The sequence below is a fragment of the Ursus americanus genome, chromosome 5 (genome assembly GCF_024610735.1).
Source record: "Ursus americanus isolate L20-20 chromosome 5, mUrsAme1.1.p, whole genome shotgun sequence".
Classification (NCBI taxonomy): domain Eukaryota; kingdom Metazoa; phylum Chordata; class Mammalia; order Carnivora; family Ursidae; genus Ursus; species Ursus americanus.
Window position 1 is genome coordinate 37,658,585 of NC_142131.1, and position 18,638 is coordinate 37,677,222.

Consider the following 18,638-nt stretch of genomic DNA (forward strand, 5'->3'; position numbering starts at 1 on the left):
TTTCTCTTCTATTCCCTGACCTGGAGTGCCCAGGGTCCAGTGCTTGATCTTCTCTTCATTATCTATACTCACTTTTTTGATAGTATCATTCAGTTTCTTGGCATTCAACCAAGACCTTCCTTCTGAACTGAGATTTTTATATCCAACTGCCTACTGAAATCTCCACTTCTATGTCTAATAGGCATCTCAAACTGAACATTTCCAAGATGAACTCCTGATCCTCCCACCCAAAATCTGTTCCCTATCTCAGTTGATGGCAACTCTGTCTTTTCAGTTGCTTAGGCCCCAAACTTGGGCATCATTCTGGACTCTTCTCTTTCTCTCAGACTCTGCATTTAATCATTTAGTAAATCCTGTTGGCTGTACCTTCAAAATATATCTAGAGTCTTACCATTTCCTCCCACCTCCAATGATGTCACCCCTGGGTAGAATTAAGTATTTCTCATCTGTTTTGCTCTAGTAGCCTCTAACTGGTCTGTCTGCTTCTGTTCTTGCAGCTTTGTTGAATATTCCCAACACAGCCACCAGTAATCTTTTAAAACAGAGTATGTCAGGGGCACCTGACTGGTTCTGTCAGTAGAGCATGTGACTCTTGATCTTGGGGTTGTAAGTTCAAGCCCCACGTTGGGTGTAGAGATTACTTAAAAATAAAATCTTTAAAAAATTTTTAAAAAGTAAGACAGAGTATGTCAGATTCTGTCATTTCTCCACTCAAAATCTTGCAGTGACTCCCCATGTTACTTAGTCATGGTTTAAAGGATTTACATAATTTGGACTTCTGTGATGTGTTGTTCACAGTCTCTTCCTCTTTCTCATTTGGCTTGAGCCAAATTAGCTTCCTAAGTCTGAATTCACTACATCTTCTTTCCTAATGGCTTCTGCTGTAGTTGTTTTTTGCTGCTTAGGTTGTTATTCCTCCAAATAATGGTAATACCCCCACCTTCTTTGAGTCTTTGTCAGATGTCTTTTCTGAATGAGGCCTATGCTGGGCACTCTTGCGTCTGCAGCCTGCTTGCCTGCTCTGCTCTCCATACTTGCATCCCTTTGCCCTGCTCTACTTTTTATTGCTTACAGTCTACCTCTCCACTCCTGCCCCAGAAGGTCAGCCCCAAGAGGTCAGGGATCTTTTCTTTTTTATTCACTGATATATCTGAAGCACGAAGAGAAGTGCCTGGCACGTGGTAGGTGCTCAATAGTATTAGTTGAACTGAATTGATGAATTGAGTCAAGTGATCCTGGACATCTCACTCAGTTGGTCTGTATCTTAATTTCTCAGTCTGTTAGGTGAAGCTGTCTGCCTCCTCTCCATCTGATAGATTCGTCAAGAGCATCAGAATCAGTGATGGCAGGTACCTAGCGTATGGTGGCTTTTGAGTACCATGCTGTATGGATGGGCTATGGTAGTATTGAATAGAACTCTTCACTTGCTCTGCTCCTCATCAGTACCAAATGCACAACTGTTGTTTGTTGTTAAAGTGGAACAATAATTATATACAGTATTTGTTTATATTTGTATGACTTATTCCTGAATATGACCTCCTGAAAGGAGGATTGAATGTAATAATCCTTGTTTCATAAATGAGAATCTTGAGATAAAAGAAAGATAAATTATTGCACCTGGGTTATTTGGTTTTTTTTTTTTCCTTCCTACTGGATGAAAAATGGTAATGAGGTAGTCCTGAGTTCTTGTCGTACTCCCCCCCCCCCCCAAGCCTACTCTTTTTGTGTTCCTTTTGCTGGAAAACTCTTTGAAAGAGGTGTCTATACTTGCCTTTTCTAATTCCTCTCCTATTCTTTTTTGAACCCATTCCAGTTGGGCCTTTGCCTCAATCTCTCCGCCCACACTATCATCATCAAGGCTGAACAGTTTGGCAACTGGGTTTACCTGTCAAGCAATTCTGTTTACTTATATAGGAAATCTAAAATAGTCAAACTCATAGAATCAGGGAGTAGAGTGATGGTTGCCAAGGGCTGGGGAAGGAGAAAATAGGGAGGTGATGGTCAAAGGGTACATGGTTTCAGTTATGCAAGATAATCAAGTTCTAGGGACTTACTAGTCTGCCCAGTGCCTATCACTAACTGTGTTCTGTACTTTAAGTTTGATAAGAAGGTAAATCTTAGGTTAAGTGTTCTTACTACACACAATAATAAAGGTGGTGAGAGGAAACTTTGGGAGGTAATGAGTATGTCTCTGGCCTCGATGGTGGTGATGGTTTCATGGGTATATACTTATCCCCAAACTCATGGAGTTACAGACATTAAATATAAACTGCTTTTTATGTGTCAATCATACTTCAGTAAAGTGGTTTGAAAAAACACACACCAACTAATTGTGTTTAAAACAAAACAGCCACCTCCTTTAATGATATTTAATTGTGTCTACTATGTACCAGATGTATGTTTTAAGATTAGTGGCAGCAGAGATAAAGGAGCTGGACTCAATTGCAACAGGATAGAGCATCAAAATCCCTCAGTTACCACATGGACTTTTCACCTGTCAGTGTTTAGCAGTAAAGTTACATACTCTGGGTTTTGGTTAAGGACCTGATTGTGTACTGTCCCTCTTTCCCATGGCTGTGCATTAGTGTTTTGGAGGGGAGAAGTGCTTTTCTCTACAGATTTTATTGTTGTTATTTCCTCTGTAATTAAACTATTACTTCCATTGTAAACAAAGACGTAGATTACATTTATTGAACACCTATTATTTGCCAGATCTGTTTAAGTCTGAGATGAGTCAGATACAGTCCTTATCTTCAGAGACAGTCTAATGTGAGAGACAGACAGTTAAATGCATGTAATAGAGTATGATAAGTTCAGTAATAGAATCAGGTACCAGCTACATGACAGAGTAAAGGAAATGACCACTCTGATCGGGGAGGGTTCCCACTTAAATGATCTAAACAAACAAGGGGTCCAAACCAGGGCAATTACAGGAAAGAAAGATATCCTGTCATTTCTGGGTAACTCATTTGCCCGTAGTAGTGAAGTGCACATTCTTTAAGAATGTTATGTAAGGTGCCTTGTCATCTAACAACAGACTTGCTTTCTAGCATAATCTCCCACCACGTCTTTCCACACTATCCGTACCCTGGCCATATCAGTTATCTTGTCATATACCAAATGCAGATGACACACCTATCACTATTTAACATGCCGTATATTTTTGTGTTTGTCTGCTTCCTTCTCTTAAATGTAAGCTTCATCACATGGATAGCGATTTTTGTCTTCAGGTTAACTGCTGTATTTCTACCACCTTAGGACAGCACCTTGCACATAGTAGGTGCTTGGGGTAAATTTGCAGGCATGAATGAATTTTTTTAAAGTCCACCTATTTTCACATAAGTAAATATGCCAGGATTAATATTTAATGCCCCCTATGAGCCAGAATTTGTTTCTGTTCCTATTTTTGGTCAGGTTGAGAATTCTGTTTCTCACATTGAAAAAAGAAGATTTTTTTGTTTGTTTTATTCAAGGCATTAGAACATTGGTGGTTAATCAGATATTGGCAGAGAGGAGTCAGTTGTTAATGACTTGCTTCAATAAGAATATGATGTAATGGATATATTGAGAAATTATATTCTAGGTAACATTTTTCCTTAAGTAAGGAATAAGAGATCAAGTTGTCTTCCCTCAGCAGCTGGTCTATAAACAGAAATCTCTATGTAGCTGAACCATTTAGTTTTTCCTTATGTTCTGTGATCATAAATACTGAATTACCACAGATTGCACAGAGTGCAGATTTCTACCAGAAAAAAAGGTCGTTTCTTTTTTTAGGTTGCTAATTTTTTTTTTTCACTATTCAAATTTGTTTCAAGTTGCAATTCAGTGCTTGGAGACAGTTTTTAAAATCAGCCCAGAAGATACCCATCTAGCAGTTTCACAGCCTTTGACAGAAATGTTCACCAATTCCTTCTGTAAGGTAAGCTGTCACTGTTTTCTCATTAGTATCTGATTTAAGGATGACCATGATAATTATGTTGAGTTGTTAACATTTGAGGGGCTAGGCCTTTATGTAACTAACTTCTTTCTGGGTGTAAGGTGGATGGTCCACGTGGAGATGACTGGGGACCTAAAATACCACTTTTAACATGCTTTAGATTTTCATATTAGTAGCTATTTTCATCCTGTCACCTTCTTTTATATTTAATGATATGTCTTAGTTGCTTTTTAAGTCCTTTATAGTATCTGAGCATTTTTAGATTTCTGACATGGAATACAAGTTAAAAACAAAATTTTCCTGTTTATGAAACAACTACATAGAAATAGATTCATCAGGAATTGAATCATCATTTTGAAGCAGATTTCATCAAATTTGGCCATTGATAGGGCTCCTTAAAACTCGGGAAGGTTAAGGGTCATTGTGCACAGGTAATGCCGAAAGCCAAGTTTTCTGATATCCCTACTCTCAAGAACTGTTTGTAATGGTCTCTGGTTTCTGGCCTTTTCAGAGAACACGGACCATAAAATTGCCTGAAAAAAAATTTTTTTAAAGACAGTTTTATTTATTGATTGATTTTTCGAGAGACAGCATAAGCAGAGAGCAGCGAGGGGTGAAAGGAGAGGGAGAGAGAGAATCTTAAGCAGGCTCCATCCATGCCTAGTGTGGAGCCCAGTGGAGGGCTCAATCTCACAACTCTGAGATCATGACCTGAGCCGAAATCAAGAGTCTGACATTTAACTGACTGAGCCACCCAGGCGTCCCTTAAACTGTCTGAAAAATTTTAAGGTTACTGACTTTAGGGCCCCAGAGTGACCTCCCATGTGGTTTTTCATTACATTTTGGTGCCTCATGAACTCCTTCTGTTATTCTAGTTCTGTATTCAAGCTTCAGTACAGAATGAGGAACTCAGGCGAGAGGCTGAAGCATGTATTCTTCAGCTTGGCAGGACGTTGCTGGGACTACCACACTGTTTTAGAACTTGTTAGGAGAGGTTCTGAGAGCTGCAACGAAGATGGCAATTTGGCAGTATACTGTTCTATCTTTCTATACTTGGAGAAAAGAATAATGTGGTTATCAGACAGATCAATTCTAATCATATGACAAAGATGTAAGGAGATAGTGACATGTCTTTGTGCTCCCCATCAGAAAATTCCCCTTTGCTTTGCTTTGGCTGCTGTGGTTCTTTGATTGTCGGGGCTTCTGGCCTCCTTAGGGAACCCCATCTCAGTTGGCTGGATATGCCCATGGTTGAAGCTGACTTTATTTAACTCCTAGATGCCCAAGAGGCCTGTGCTTGAGAAAACATTTGGATTTCTTCCTTAGCTCCTGTCACTGTTGACCTCATACTGAAGAGATCAGAACTCTTTTTTTTTTTTTTTTTTTTACCTCCCGGAAGGCTCAAATTGACTTTTGCACTCTGTTTAAATAGGGCTCTGTTTTCTTTCTCTCTTATTATATTTAATTGTGATTATATTTAATTGTAAATTTTTTTTTACTTACTATTTTAAAAATATAATTTCTTGGAACTTGGTTCCATTGTGTATCTGCATAGTGTTTTTGGTGCTATCAATCCTTTGTTATTCCTATTTAACAGCAGCAACTTCATCACACGTGTGTTTGTTAGCAGAGTACCTCAGAGGGAGTCTAAAACTTGCCTGAAGCAGCATCAAGATTGTTATAATTAATGAAATTATTTGTCTCTATTCAGCCATAAAAAAGAATGAAATCTTGCCATTTGCAACAACGTGGATGGAACTAGAGGATATTATACTAAACGAAATAAGTCGGTCAGAGAAAGACAGATACCATATGATTTTACTCATATGTGGAATTTAAGAAGCACACAAACAAGCAAAGGGTAAAAAAAGAGAGACAAACCAAGAAACAGATTCTTCACTATAGAGAACAAACTGAGGGTTCCCAGAGAGGTGGGGGGTGGGGGGATGGGTAAAATAGGTGATGGGGACTAAGGAGGGCACTTGTGGTGAATACCACGTAATGTATGGAATTATTGAATCACTATATTGTACACCTGAAGCTAAAATAATACTGTATGTTAACTAACTGGAATGAAAATAAAAACTTTAGAAACAAAGAAATTACTCGTCTTACCAAGTGTCCTTGGTTGTTATGTTGGTTTCTTTAGTTTTAGGATACTGCTCTTGTGTTTTTTCCCCCAGTTAAGTTTATATACTAAATGGATTCATTCCTTTTATATATGTGTCCCCACATTATGAGCTGCTCAAATGTATTCAATGAATATGAGAATTAGTTTTCAAAGATATAAAACTGTGGCAATTTTATTAAAATAATTCAGAAGGATTTAGAAGACAGAATGGATTAGAGTCCATCTATCAATATGCCATTTTTTTGTGACTCAAAAAAGCCACTTTTCCCCCATGCTTTAACTGCCCAGCCTTGTTAGAAGATGTGAAATAGAAGAAATCCTGACAGCAAATACTGCAGGGCAGTCATGTGTCCTTGAACTACACTTAACATCCTAGGAGACCATAGTCAATTTTATGTAGTGGCCTCTAGTTACAAGGATTTCCATTTCAATTCTGTACATTTTTATCCCATTTTATTCCAATACTTTATGTTTAGAAAAACTGATTGGTAGAGAAAGATTACAAAAAATAAGAAGAACTCATATACTTGATGAATGATTTTATACTTGAGAAAATTTGTGTGTAGAGAAGTATATTTCCAACATTAGCGTTATCAAGTTTCTTGAAACTATAGTCAAGACAAAGAACATGGTGAATATATTCTAAATGTAGCACATAAGTATATTAGCTACAAATTATGTTTTCTTGAGAACTATAGATTTACTCATGAACTTCAGAGTCAAGTGTAAAAGCAGCACACTTTAAAAAAGATCTTTCAAAATGGAAAAAAAATGCATTGTGTTCCCAGTGCCACTCAAGATATGTCTGCGTGTGCCTTGGTTTGAACCTTATGAATGCAAAGGAGGTTTGAGGATGATAGTAGCTTCTGAAAACAGGAAATTCACAACGTTTTTTTATTTTATGATGAAATTAATATATGTCCATTGTTTAAAAAAAATTGGTCAACATGGAAAGATATAAAGAAGAGACAGAAAGTTGTAACTCCAAATATTACAGTTAACGTTTTGTGTTAGACCTTTCCTGTCTTTGTTTTTTAACCTGTGTGCATGTATATCTGTGTGTGAATGTATTTAAATAATAGGATCATATTATTAGTGCTTCTTTTTGTAAACTGTGATTTTGACTTACTAGGATATCTCTTTAGACATTAAACATTATGTTTCAAGATTTTCACTAATATAAACAATCTCTTGAATGTATTTTTATTCCTATTCTTTGTATACTAGTTATCTATTTATTTATTTTACTAGAATTTAATAGAATTTATTAGGAATTTTAGAAAAACAAAGCTTCACAACTATAGCTAATACATAATTTGGATAACAAAATATCCTGTTTTTATTTTTTAATATAATGAATTTATTTTCAGCAGCATGTTCATTTAAAACAGTGAAGCATTTCCATTCACAGAAAATGTATTTGTCAATAAAATATGTAATAAACTTATAGCATAAATGTAAACTAGTCAACTTATTTCCATTACCCATGTTATAGTTTGCCTTTATTTAATGGCTATAGTGTTTTAAGTATACTGATTATTTATATTTGTTGTGCATGAAGTAGAATTTTTTGATCTCAGAAAAGCAAGTTAAAAAATATGATTCACAGTAACCCATTATTTTCTCGAGAAATTCTACATATTCAATTTTCTAATAAAAGTATGTATTAGAGGACTTTTCCCCTATTTCTTTCTAACACTTTTATTTGCAAGTTAAATTTCATCACATGCAATTATGGATGGAGTTACTGTAATACAGGTTATTCATTATTATTTATAGTTCCGGGGGATGACTCTTTTTTATGTAGGTAAATGGAAATACATTGATTTTTATTTAATTTCAGAATGACATTCTGCCTCTCTCAAACTCAGTGCCTGAAGATGTGGGCAAAGCTGACCAATTAAAAGATGAAGGTGAGGATTTCATAGAGAACTTATTTATTTAGTAAAGTTTTCTGAAACTCTGGAGAAAATGACTCTGTCAGTTGATAAGAATCTGGTTTACACTGCCAGGACTGGATTGTCATAAGACCACATGGTATTTGTGAAACAGAAATACATGTGATAGGGAAGAAGCCTGGAAACATAGAATGGCTTGTGAGCAATATAGTTATGCCTTGTTTCAAGAGAAGCAGATCTGTCATGAATAAAACTTGGAAAACAAATAACTTAAGGGGTGGTTACTTATAACTGAATTTGCTATGGGTACTCTAGGATCCCAAATTCTTTTTTATGTTTAAAGAGATGAAAATAACTTTCAGTATTATTTTAACTCTTGTACATAGTTAGTGTTTTTGAGTTCTTTGAAATTTGTTAACGCATGTACATGGCACTTGACTTACTTATTAGCTAGTACATTTAATTACTACATTACTACATCTTCTAATAGTGGCTCTTGAAGCCTTCTTGGTTCTAATAAATAAGTCACTGTTGAGGATCTGTGTTCAATTTTTCTATCATGTCACTTATGTTAAGCTATAGAGGAAAGTCAGGTTAGGCATACAAGATTTGTACTAAGAAGCTGGAGGGCAGTTTTGATATTGGCAGTGAATGAGAGCCAAGAATATGCCACATTCTGAAGCTTTATAAAATTGGTCCAGAACCATTTTTCTGGACTTTTCTTTACATTGAAGAATGTAGTTCAGTTATTAAAAAAACAAACAAACCAGTTGGTGTCTAAAATGGTAACTATGGAAGAAAGTATGCTTTTCCTATTCCTTGGGCCTTACCCTCTCTATTAAATTTATAAATACATACTTTTATCACTGTTTTTAATGGCCACATAGTGTTTCATGGTACTGTAAGATCATGATTTACTTACCTAGATAGATACTTTTGTAATCCTAAATCCTAACATTGTCTTAATATCTTTGCCTGCATTTTTACTATTATTGTCATAGAATTACATTATAAAGTTCTGTATTTCCAACAAATACACTGCTTTTGATTTTCAATCTCTTATTTCCTCTAAGAAATGGTACTACTACAGTGACTTAAAATTTTAGAATGATGCCTTTCATAAATTACATGCAAAAGTAAGTAACAAGGATGGGCTCCTGGGTGGCTCAGTCAGTGAAGCCTTTGGCTCAGGTCATGATCCTGGGGTCCTGAGATTAAGCCGCACGTTGGGTTCCCTGCTTAGTGGGGAGTCTGCTTGTCCCTCTCCTGCTGCAGGCCCCCCTATCCCCTCTTGTGCTTTTCTCTCAAATAAGTAAATAAAATCTAAAAAAAATAATAATAAAGCAACAACCAGATCCTCGTTGTCATTTGAGTCATGACTGCTCCCCGAAGAATTTGAATTTAAGCTATCCAGATAGAAGTGCATTTTCTATACATTTAGTTTCTAATTGAAACAATTTAACCTGATTTTTTTTTTCTTGCTCAGTTCTGTAGTGTGTGAAATCACTGAGGATAATATTGAATGAATGGCAAATTGAAATTTTATTATTGTCACTCATGTTTACTCCTTCTATAGGAGATTGCATTCCCCACACAGTTTGCTATGATATAGTGAATGTTGGTAAGATGAGGATTAGGAGGATATGCAGAGTCGTTCACTGTCCCAGCATGGGTAACTGAACTCCTCTTGCTTTCACCTTTAACCAAAAGCTTTTATTCTTTGTTTTTCCTAAGACATGTCACATCTAAGACATGTTATACACAAAGTTAAAGCAATTGTTATTTATCTTATTTTATTTTGTTTTAGAGAGAGTACGTGCGTTGGGGGGGGAAGGGCAGAGGGAAAGGGAGAGAGAGAATCTCAAGCAGACTCCACACCCAGTGCAGAGCCCCACAGGGCTATTGGAGATTGTCAAGCATAAGGTTATTTCAGGCCGTGTGTTACACTTATCTGTGTTAATCAAGGCTTCTAGCCAGCTAGTACCTTCCTGAAAGGTTGTTGTCAAATATTTTTGTGTGTTTTGTTTCTGAAGAGCTGCAGTAAGATCAGACAAACCCAAGATGGTTTCATTTCTGTCATTCCCTGACACATCACAGAAGTATAGGTGTATCTTACAGGTTGTCTTGATGGTTAAAGGAGACCGTTTTATAGGGGAATACCATGTAAGCATAAAGTGCTATACAATGTTCGGTTATATTTATCCTTATGACTTTCTTCATCTGTGTCCTGAATGTTTGTAGGTTAGCTATTTTGTGACTTCAGGCTTATTAATATATATAAATGTATATATACATATAGTATGTAGACATTTGATGTGGTTTACAGGAAAAGACATACAATAGATTTTAATATTAATAATAATGAGGATAATGCCTCCTTCTTAGCGAACGATCTGTCACAGCTGCTAACTCAGGAAGGAAAAGGGTGAGCCCTGGTGCTGCTGGGGCCAGCTGCTCTGTCCCCGGGAATATCAAGGGGGCTAGACAGTCGGAAGCACAGCTCCTGGCTGGGTTTGCCAACACTGTCGCCAACAAATTCGGATAAACTCTTGCAGGAGTATCCAATAACTCAAGAGAGGAGGGTTTTGAAAAGAGAAAGGAGAAATTTATTTCAGGTACTGGCAACTGGGGGAGGTGGCAACGCAAGCCTTAACAACCCAGCCCTCTGCCCGCAAAGCGGACACCTAGAGTTTTCCAGGGAGAGGTTTAAGGAAGTACGTGCCAGAGAGCAGGCAGCAGGCCGGGAGTGCATGATCACGGCTGCGGATCGGTATGTTGTCAGCACGTGATCATGGGCAGGGAAGGGGACCTGTGGTGTGTGGTCTTCTAGGCATTCCCTTCCTATCAGCGCTTTTCTGGCCTGGCAGTTGGAATGTCCTGGTCATTGCACAACACCTTCGTTGTTGCCTCAAGAAAGTGTGGTAAGAAATAAGCACAATGGATACTAGTTAGAGCATGAGTTAAGTGGTCGTGTCTATTTCTGGCTTTAACTTTTGGGGTCTGTAATGGAGCCAGAGGACTCCCTAAGAACCCAAGATGAAAAGGCCCAAGAGCAAAAAGAAAATCCACATAACCCAGAAAATTCCTTTTGCACAGAAGAAACAAACCTATTTAAGTACGTAGGCTCATAATATTATCGTGCTCTGTCCTAAGAACTCTGTAATCCTCTTAGCTTCCTTAGAGGTTTTATAGTTGTTACTTTTTGGGGATGGGTATCTAAATTAATTAAAAAAATTTTTTTTTAAAAAACAGTTTTATTGAGGGCCTTGGTGGTGTAGTTGGTTGAGCATTTGACTCTTTGTTTCAGCTCAGGTGATGATTTTTGGGGTCTTGGGATCAAACCCTGCCTTGGGCTCCACGCTCAGGGGGGAGGTCTGCTTGAGATTCTCTCTCCCTCTGTCCTTGTCCCTCCTCCCACTCGCTCTTTCTCTATCTAAAATAAATAAATCTAAAAAAAAAAAAAAAAAGAAACAGCTTTATTGAGCTATAATTTGCATACCATGCAATTTACTCCTTTGAAGTGTACAAATTCATTGGTTTTGTAGTATATTCATGGAGTTGTGCAGCCATTACCACAATTATAGAACATTTTTATCACCTCAAAAAGAAACCACATAGCTATTAGTGGTCACTGTTTTTCTTTTTTTTTTTTTTTTTTTTTAAGAGGGAATGCATATGCGCCTGTGCAAGTGTGGATGGGGGCAGAAGGAGAGGGAGAGAGAGAATCCTAAGCAGTCTCCATACTGAGTGCAGAGCCCCATGTGGGGCTCGATCCTGCACCCTGAGATCATGACCTGAGTGGAGATGTCTAGCCGACTGAGCCACCCAAGTGCCTCTAGTGGTCGCTCTTTATATTCATTTCTGATTCTTAATTTGTAGTAACTTTTTGCATGATTTTATTTATTTATTTATTTATTTATTTATTTATTTATTTATTTATTTATTTAAGATGGGGAGAAAGGTGGGGAGGGGCAGAGAGAGAATTTTAGGCGTGGAGCCTAATGCAGGGGCTCCATCTCAGTCTCAATCTCACAACCTGAGAGCATGACCTGAGCCAAAATCAAGAATCATACTTAACAGACTGAGCCTCCCAGATGCCCCACTTTTGCATGATTTTAGATGCTTTTGTCTCCCTGCATTTCCTTTGATTTTCCTGTTTCTGTTCCTTTTGAAGTTATACCCTCCTCCTCCCATTAAGTAGCTAATGATCTATTAAAAGACCAACCTAACAGGAGAGCTTCTGGTTTAGAGAAATTTGGAAGGAATAATATAGGCTTTGTGATATAAATCTTTCCTCTTAAACAGTGTTTTAAAATTTAGATTTTGAACAGTGTTTATTAATCAGTGAGCAGGACACTTTTTTCCATTTCATGGAATACAGAAGATAGCCACAGGAAATCCCTTATTTTACTGGCTAGTAGTTAGCCTAGCTAAATTATTGCCAGATTTATCTGTAGATGCCCTTCTTGAAAATTAGTACCCTGTGGGCTAGCCTTGGTATCGGAAATTCTGTCTTTCTACAAATTAATGTCCACCTATCCCCTTTTAAAACCTATCTCTGGAAGGAGTAGCACGTAAAAATATTATCTGCCAATAACATATTAACATGATCATTTTACCAGTTTGCCCATACAGCAGAGTTCTGCGGGACTGGCTATTCAGCAGGTGTATGTTTTGACAGGGAAGGACTGGAAGAGGGAGTCCAGATTGAGATGATGATTGAGAAGGGTGTTGCATCTGGAATGGGGTGGGCAGCTCTGAAAAGAAAGGAGAGAGATGAAGATAAGGAAGGTGAGAAGAGATTAGATTTTGCCGCGAGATATCCATAATTGTTGCATTTACTCACTTAATGAAGCCTGGATTTTATAAGGTATGCAAACAATTTTTTAAGACTTTGCATCATTAAAATCATTCAAACACACTGATGGCTAAGGAGTATCAACTGTATAGTACAATATAACAATTTTCTCTAGTGCCACTGAAAAATCATGTTGATGGGGCTCCTGGTTGGCTCAGTTGGTAGAACATGCAACTCTTGATCTTGGGATTGTGAGTTTTCAAGTCTCACTTTGTGGGTAGAGTTTACTTAAAAAATAAAAAAAAAGAAAAATCATCTTGCTGACCTTCATCTTATTGTAGTTTCTGTGATTCACATTTACCCTTTGGACTTTATAGTTTTTTGTGTGTATTGTACTTACTGTACATATTGATTATTTCAGGCAATAACCACATGAAAGAAGAAAATTATTCTGCTGCTGTGGATTGTTACACACAGGCAATAGAACTAGATCCAAATAATGCGGTTTATTATTGCAACAGGTAAGCTAGCACTATTGTGGCAGGTTTGCAGTTCTTAAACTGTAATTTGCATTAATAGTTCTGAAGGAGAACTGTAAAATTCATTTTGAAAATTTTAAAAGTTCAGAAAAGTATAAAGAAGGAAAAAATAAAACCTCATTAAATTATCACTCAGAGCTCATCACTGTTACTCACTCGCCTTTTGGCATATTTTGTTTAACGTGAGTTTAATCATTTCAGAGTCATTGCAATTCAGTTGGCATGTCATAAACATATCCTTACTTTGTTGAAACTCTTTCTAAACATTATTTAAATGGATACAGATTAGTCTATTATTACCTCCTCATTTTTTTATATTTCCAGTACCTATCATGGTGGGGGGCAAAAAGCACTCGTTATTTTTTAGTAAATGGATACATGTACCTTAATTTATTTTATTATTATTTTTTAATATACCTTAATTTATATACCTGCTGACCTACTGGCCAACTTTGAGGGTGTTCATTTCTTTTCAATATGATGAAACTGCAGTGAAAAGCTTTGTTTCTCAAATTATTTTCTGAAATTTAGATTTTCTGGACTTTGAATTTGTCCTTGGAGTTGCTTTCATTTGGTTTAACAGTGTAAACAGTTAAAATTTTGTTGATGTTAGTTGCAAAATTATTCAAACTTCTTAGAAAAATTTTGGAAATTGATTCCTTCCCTAAGAGTGTATGAGTGTATCTGTTTTTGCCATATGCTTTTTAGCACTAAGTACCTGATTTATCATTTATTATTGCTAATTTAGTATTATTTTATTTTAATAGTAGTTGTTCTAATTTATATTTAATTACTGGTAAGGTTGGACATTTTTCAGATGCTGGGCATTTGTGGGTTTTTTTTAAATTCTCTCTTTGTCCCTGTGGCAAGCTTTAGTCTGTTTGACCTCATAGTTCTTTTTTCCCTTTTCTGCCCTTTTAAACAGAGGGTCTGACCCTTATAGGTTACATTTTCCAGGCTCCTTTATCACCTGGGTTTTGTCTGGGTTCAGCCACAGGAGGTGCTGGCAGGAGATTGGAGGACAGAGGAGGAGAGAAGTTGGGGTATTTCTCCCCCCCCCCCCTTTTTTTTTACAATAGGGTGTTTATCCAGCAGGGGCCGCTTCTCATCCTTGTCTCCAGCCCCCACCCAAGACACCTGCTATGGTCCCGGCTTTTGCCAGGTGATGTTGGGTTTTGGACCCTGCACTTCGTCCTCTGTCTTAGGGATGGTAATGGCTTCCTGTTGTTCCTCATCTCTGGATTGCTGCACAACAATGCCTATTGGCATCTTAGCTCTTCTCTTAACTATGTAATGAATTCCCTGAACTGAATTAATCTGTTTTAAATATTAAAGTTCCAATAGTACTTCTGCAGTGATGGAAATGTTCTGTATCTGCCTTGTTCAATACGGTAGCCACTAGCCAGAGTGGCTATTGATCACTTGAAATGTGGCTAGTGCAATTGAGAAAGCAAATTTTTAGTGTTTAATCAAGTGAAGATCAATTTAAATTAATTTGAATTGCAATAGCCACATGTAGCTTGTGGCTACTAACTTGTACGGCATAGCTGTATATCAAAGGTATAATCCATTTGTCCTAATTGCACAGCTTACTGTTTGCCTTTTAATGTTTTTCGTACGTAAAAGTTTTAAGTACTGATGTAGACAAGTTTGTTTTTCCTTTCTTTTCAATTTTATTCTGATGTTTCAATCTTAAAGCTCTCCCCATTTGCATACTTGACGAATAACTTTTCTTATTTCTCTTTCACATTTAAATTTTATCATCGCAAGTGTGTTTTGGTGAATGGTATCTATATTAACCAACCTGGAACTTTTTATGACAGAAATGTATAAAAATTACCTTTTATTATATAGTAAGTTCTTAGATTTGGGTGAGATCTTTAAGTTACTTTGGTATAATCTCTCATTGAGTTATCCTTATTCCCTTTAGGGGATTCATACCCTTGTGAGGTAGCCCCTTCTCCCTCGCCTTTTCTTTTGTGGTCCTCTCTGTTAGAAAAGTCTTCCTTGTGGTTGACACTGACTTTGTTTGCCTGAAACCCTTGCAGCTAATCTCAGTTGGCAGTTTCTATTTTTATTCTTAAGGGCAATTACAGAATAATTGTGATCCTCCTTTTTCATAATAGTACCTTACATTTTGAAGTTTGTTACCCTGTTCACTTGACTTCTTTTCTCCACATTATATGTTCACAGCTTCTTCAGTTTTACCTCAGATAATACATTTTTATGTTCTGGATTTTTGCTCTAAATTTGTTCCAGTTTACCTGTATGTGTAGTTCCCAGGAATTTACACAGTATTTCTGGAATTGGTCTGACCACATCAGTCTTGTACAGTTCTCATTTAACCTACTTCTAGATAATACAATTATACATTAACATTTTGTAGTATTATTTATTAAATTCATATTTTGCTTTTGGGGCTTATTTAAGTATCTCTGTTTCACACATTCTCTTTATTTTGTCAATCAATCATATTTTCATTTGACAGTTTCTTGCCAAGCACCTGCTGTGCACCAGTGCTGTCACTGGAGGTATAGTTGGTTTTCTGTACTCAAATGAAGGATCTTCTATTTTATGCCTATAGAATTTTATCTTGTTACAGTCTCTTATGTGTATGACCCTTCATCTTTTTGGATAATTTGTGAAGTAACGTATTTGCTTTTGCTCCTGGTTTCATGTCATCCACAGACTTAAGAATGCCATATATTACATTACGTCAGTTATGAAGTCAACTAAGAGAGCAATCATAGGGAAGTGGTTAAGAGCAGGGCTTTTGACCCAGACTCTGTGAATTCTAATTTCTGGCTCTGGCACTTACTAGGTATGTGACCTTGAGCAAATTACCTCATATATCTATGCCTTGTAGAGATTAAATAGTTAATACATATAAGCGCTAGGAAGCGGTCTAGTAAAGAGTGTTGTACACAACACTATTATTATTGTATAATAATACTGTACAATTGTATGTTGCAATTATATATTATATGTTATATTATTAACTAAATATTATTTATTATATCATTAATTCTGTGTTATATTTAATATTATCATTATGCAGTCTGGGTTTTTTTGCTTTTGATCAGAATATGAAGAGAGATCCCAATTTATTGGGGTCCAAATATGTTGTCAGTTGTCTTTCTCTGATTTACCAGTCTGGCAGTGTGTCTGTTAAAATAAGAAAGGAAATGATGTTAATCAGACAGGAGTTGTTCTGAATTAATCTAGGGTCATTTATCTTCTTTTTTTGGGGGATCCTCTTACATTTTTATGAAAAATTTCGAACTTGAAGTTCACAGTAAATACTCTTACATTCATCCACACCAAGATTTTGCCTTTAATATTTTAGTATATCTGCTACGTCACATGTTTATTCATCTATTTGTACTCCTCTGTTCATTAGTCTATCTTATTTTTGATGCATTTCAAGGTAAATTACAGCCATCAGTACACTGTCCCCCTGAATACTTTAACATGCCTGTCATTAATAGACTTCAATATTTTGCATTTTTTTCTTTTGAGGTAAAATGTACAGATTATGACGTACACAAGTCTTACCTGTACTTTGCCTGAGTTTTGGCGAATACATCACACTTGTGTAACTCAAACCCCCTATCAAGCTACTGAAAATTCTACATGCGACTTTGGAGTCAGTTGCCTACAGACACCGGAGGCAACCACAGTTTTGTTTTGTTTTATTTCCCTACTATAGATTAGATTTGTTTCTTTGAGAGTTCCACATAAAAGGAATCCTACCATATATACTTTTTTGTATGAGACTGTTTTTGCTCAGGTTAATGGTTTTGCGATTTACCATGTTGTTGCTTGTCTCAGTGGTTCTTATTTTTAATTGCTCAGCCATACTCCTGTTTGCGTGTACCACAGGTCGCTGCGCCGTTTTCCTACTTATGGTCACCTGGGCTGCTTTTAGTTTCTTGTTTGTTTTGTATTTTGTCCAGAATTTATAGTTGTTATTTGTGGAAGAGTTGGATCCACAAGGAAGTTAATTGTGCATCCTAGAAATTTACATTTCCTTTACCAAAAGTCCCTTATTAATGTGTCTTAATAATCTAGCTCAGAAAAATTAAAAATCCACATCATTTGTGGAAAACGAATTCTGCAAGCATTGTGTTTTATTCTCTGTAATCAGATGAATATATATGTTTTAATTTAGCAAATGAAATGCTTGGAACAAAAATATTTAATAGTTTCACTAAATGATACAGGTGTTATCAGAAAATTGCTTGTTTATAGACCATGGTAAGCCATACACTTTTAACTATGAATATGGTAAATTGGAGCCTAAATAAATCATTTATTTCAAATGAGATTAGGGTTCATGAATAGTCTTATGCTTACTAGTACTGGATTAAAAGAGATTCTTGGCAATACCTGTGCTTGCTTTTCATTTAGCTATCATTAAGTTGAAATCAATAATCATGTTTATCTTTTTTCATTTAAATAGTATCTTTTTTCCCTGAGGAGTTCAGTAATAGACCAAGCAATTTAGTGTTAAATAATTAGAAAACCTTATTTGTATATTTAATACAAATATTGAAAAAAGGTTAAAAAAATTTTTTTAGACCCTAGTAGTTGTAAATATCTCACAAGCCTATTATAATCTCACCAACTACCCCTTGCATTTTTCTTAGCCAGCTGGCTGCCAAAAATTGGAAGCCCAAAATAGTAGATCTAAATCTCCCTTTTGATATTCATTTTCACAGTTTTATACCTAATCAAAATATTGTTCTTATATTAAACTTGCTAGCATGAAGTATAGTTTTCTTTTTATAGAAGTGACTTTCTTATATGTTAGAAAATAATCCGTTGGTACATTTCTTAACCGTTAGCCTTTCTTTTTTAGTATTTATCTTCTGTTTTAGCCGTTTAGGATCCTAAGGATGCTTTAGGCTCAGCTTAGGTACCAAGAAAATCTGAGTCCTTCCTTGAAAACCTATGATTTATTTTTGCTTTTTTTCTTTACTCCTAGCACTCAGTGACCATGATATATAACATTTATGTCAGTTTATCATATGTTGTGCCTCATTTTATTTGCATACTTGTTTTATTTCTTCAGGTGAAGGCAGAGACTGGATCTTGTATCTTTTTGTATCCCTTATAGTACCTAGCACTGTTGCTCACAGGACTTCAGCCAATTTTTGTTGGATGCGTGGAGGACTATAGAAGAGCTATAAGAAATTACCAGTGATGTTGAAGCAATGACACTCACTTTAACACTTGTATACATAAAACAACAAATGATTGAATGTAGGTTTAAAACATTTCCAAGTACTTTATAATATGAAATGGTATTTTATATTAAACTAGCTAGCTTTCT

General features: G+C 36.2%; 1 protein-coding gene across 1 annotated transcript in view; it reads left to right on the top strand.

Annotated features, from left to right (window-relative positions):
* Positions 1 to 18,638, top strand: part of SGTB (small glutamine rich tetratricopeptide repeat co-chaperone beta) — a 42,042-nt gene that overhangs the window by 5,213 nt on the left and 18,191 nt on the right. The window contains exons 3-5 of the mRNA XM_045794257.2: positions 3,816 to 3,919; positions 7,912 to 7,981; positions 13,186 to 13,285. Of these exons, the coding sequence (XP_045650213.1) occupies positions 3,816 to 3,919; positions 7,912 to 7,981; positions 13,186 to 13,285 (274 nt within the window). The remainder of the gene's footprint in view (positions 1 to 3,815; positions 3,920 to 7,911; positions 7,982 to 13,185; positions 13,286 to 18,638) is intronic.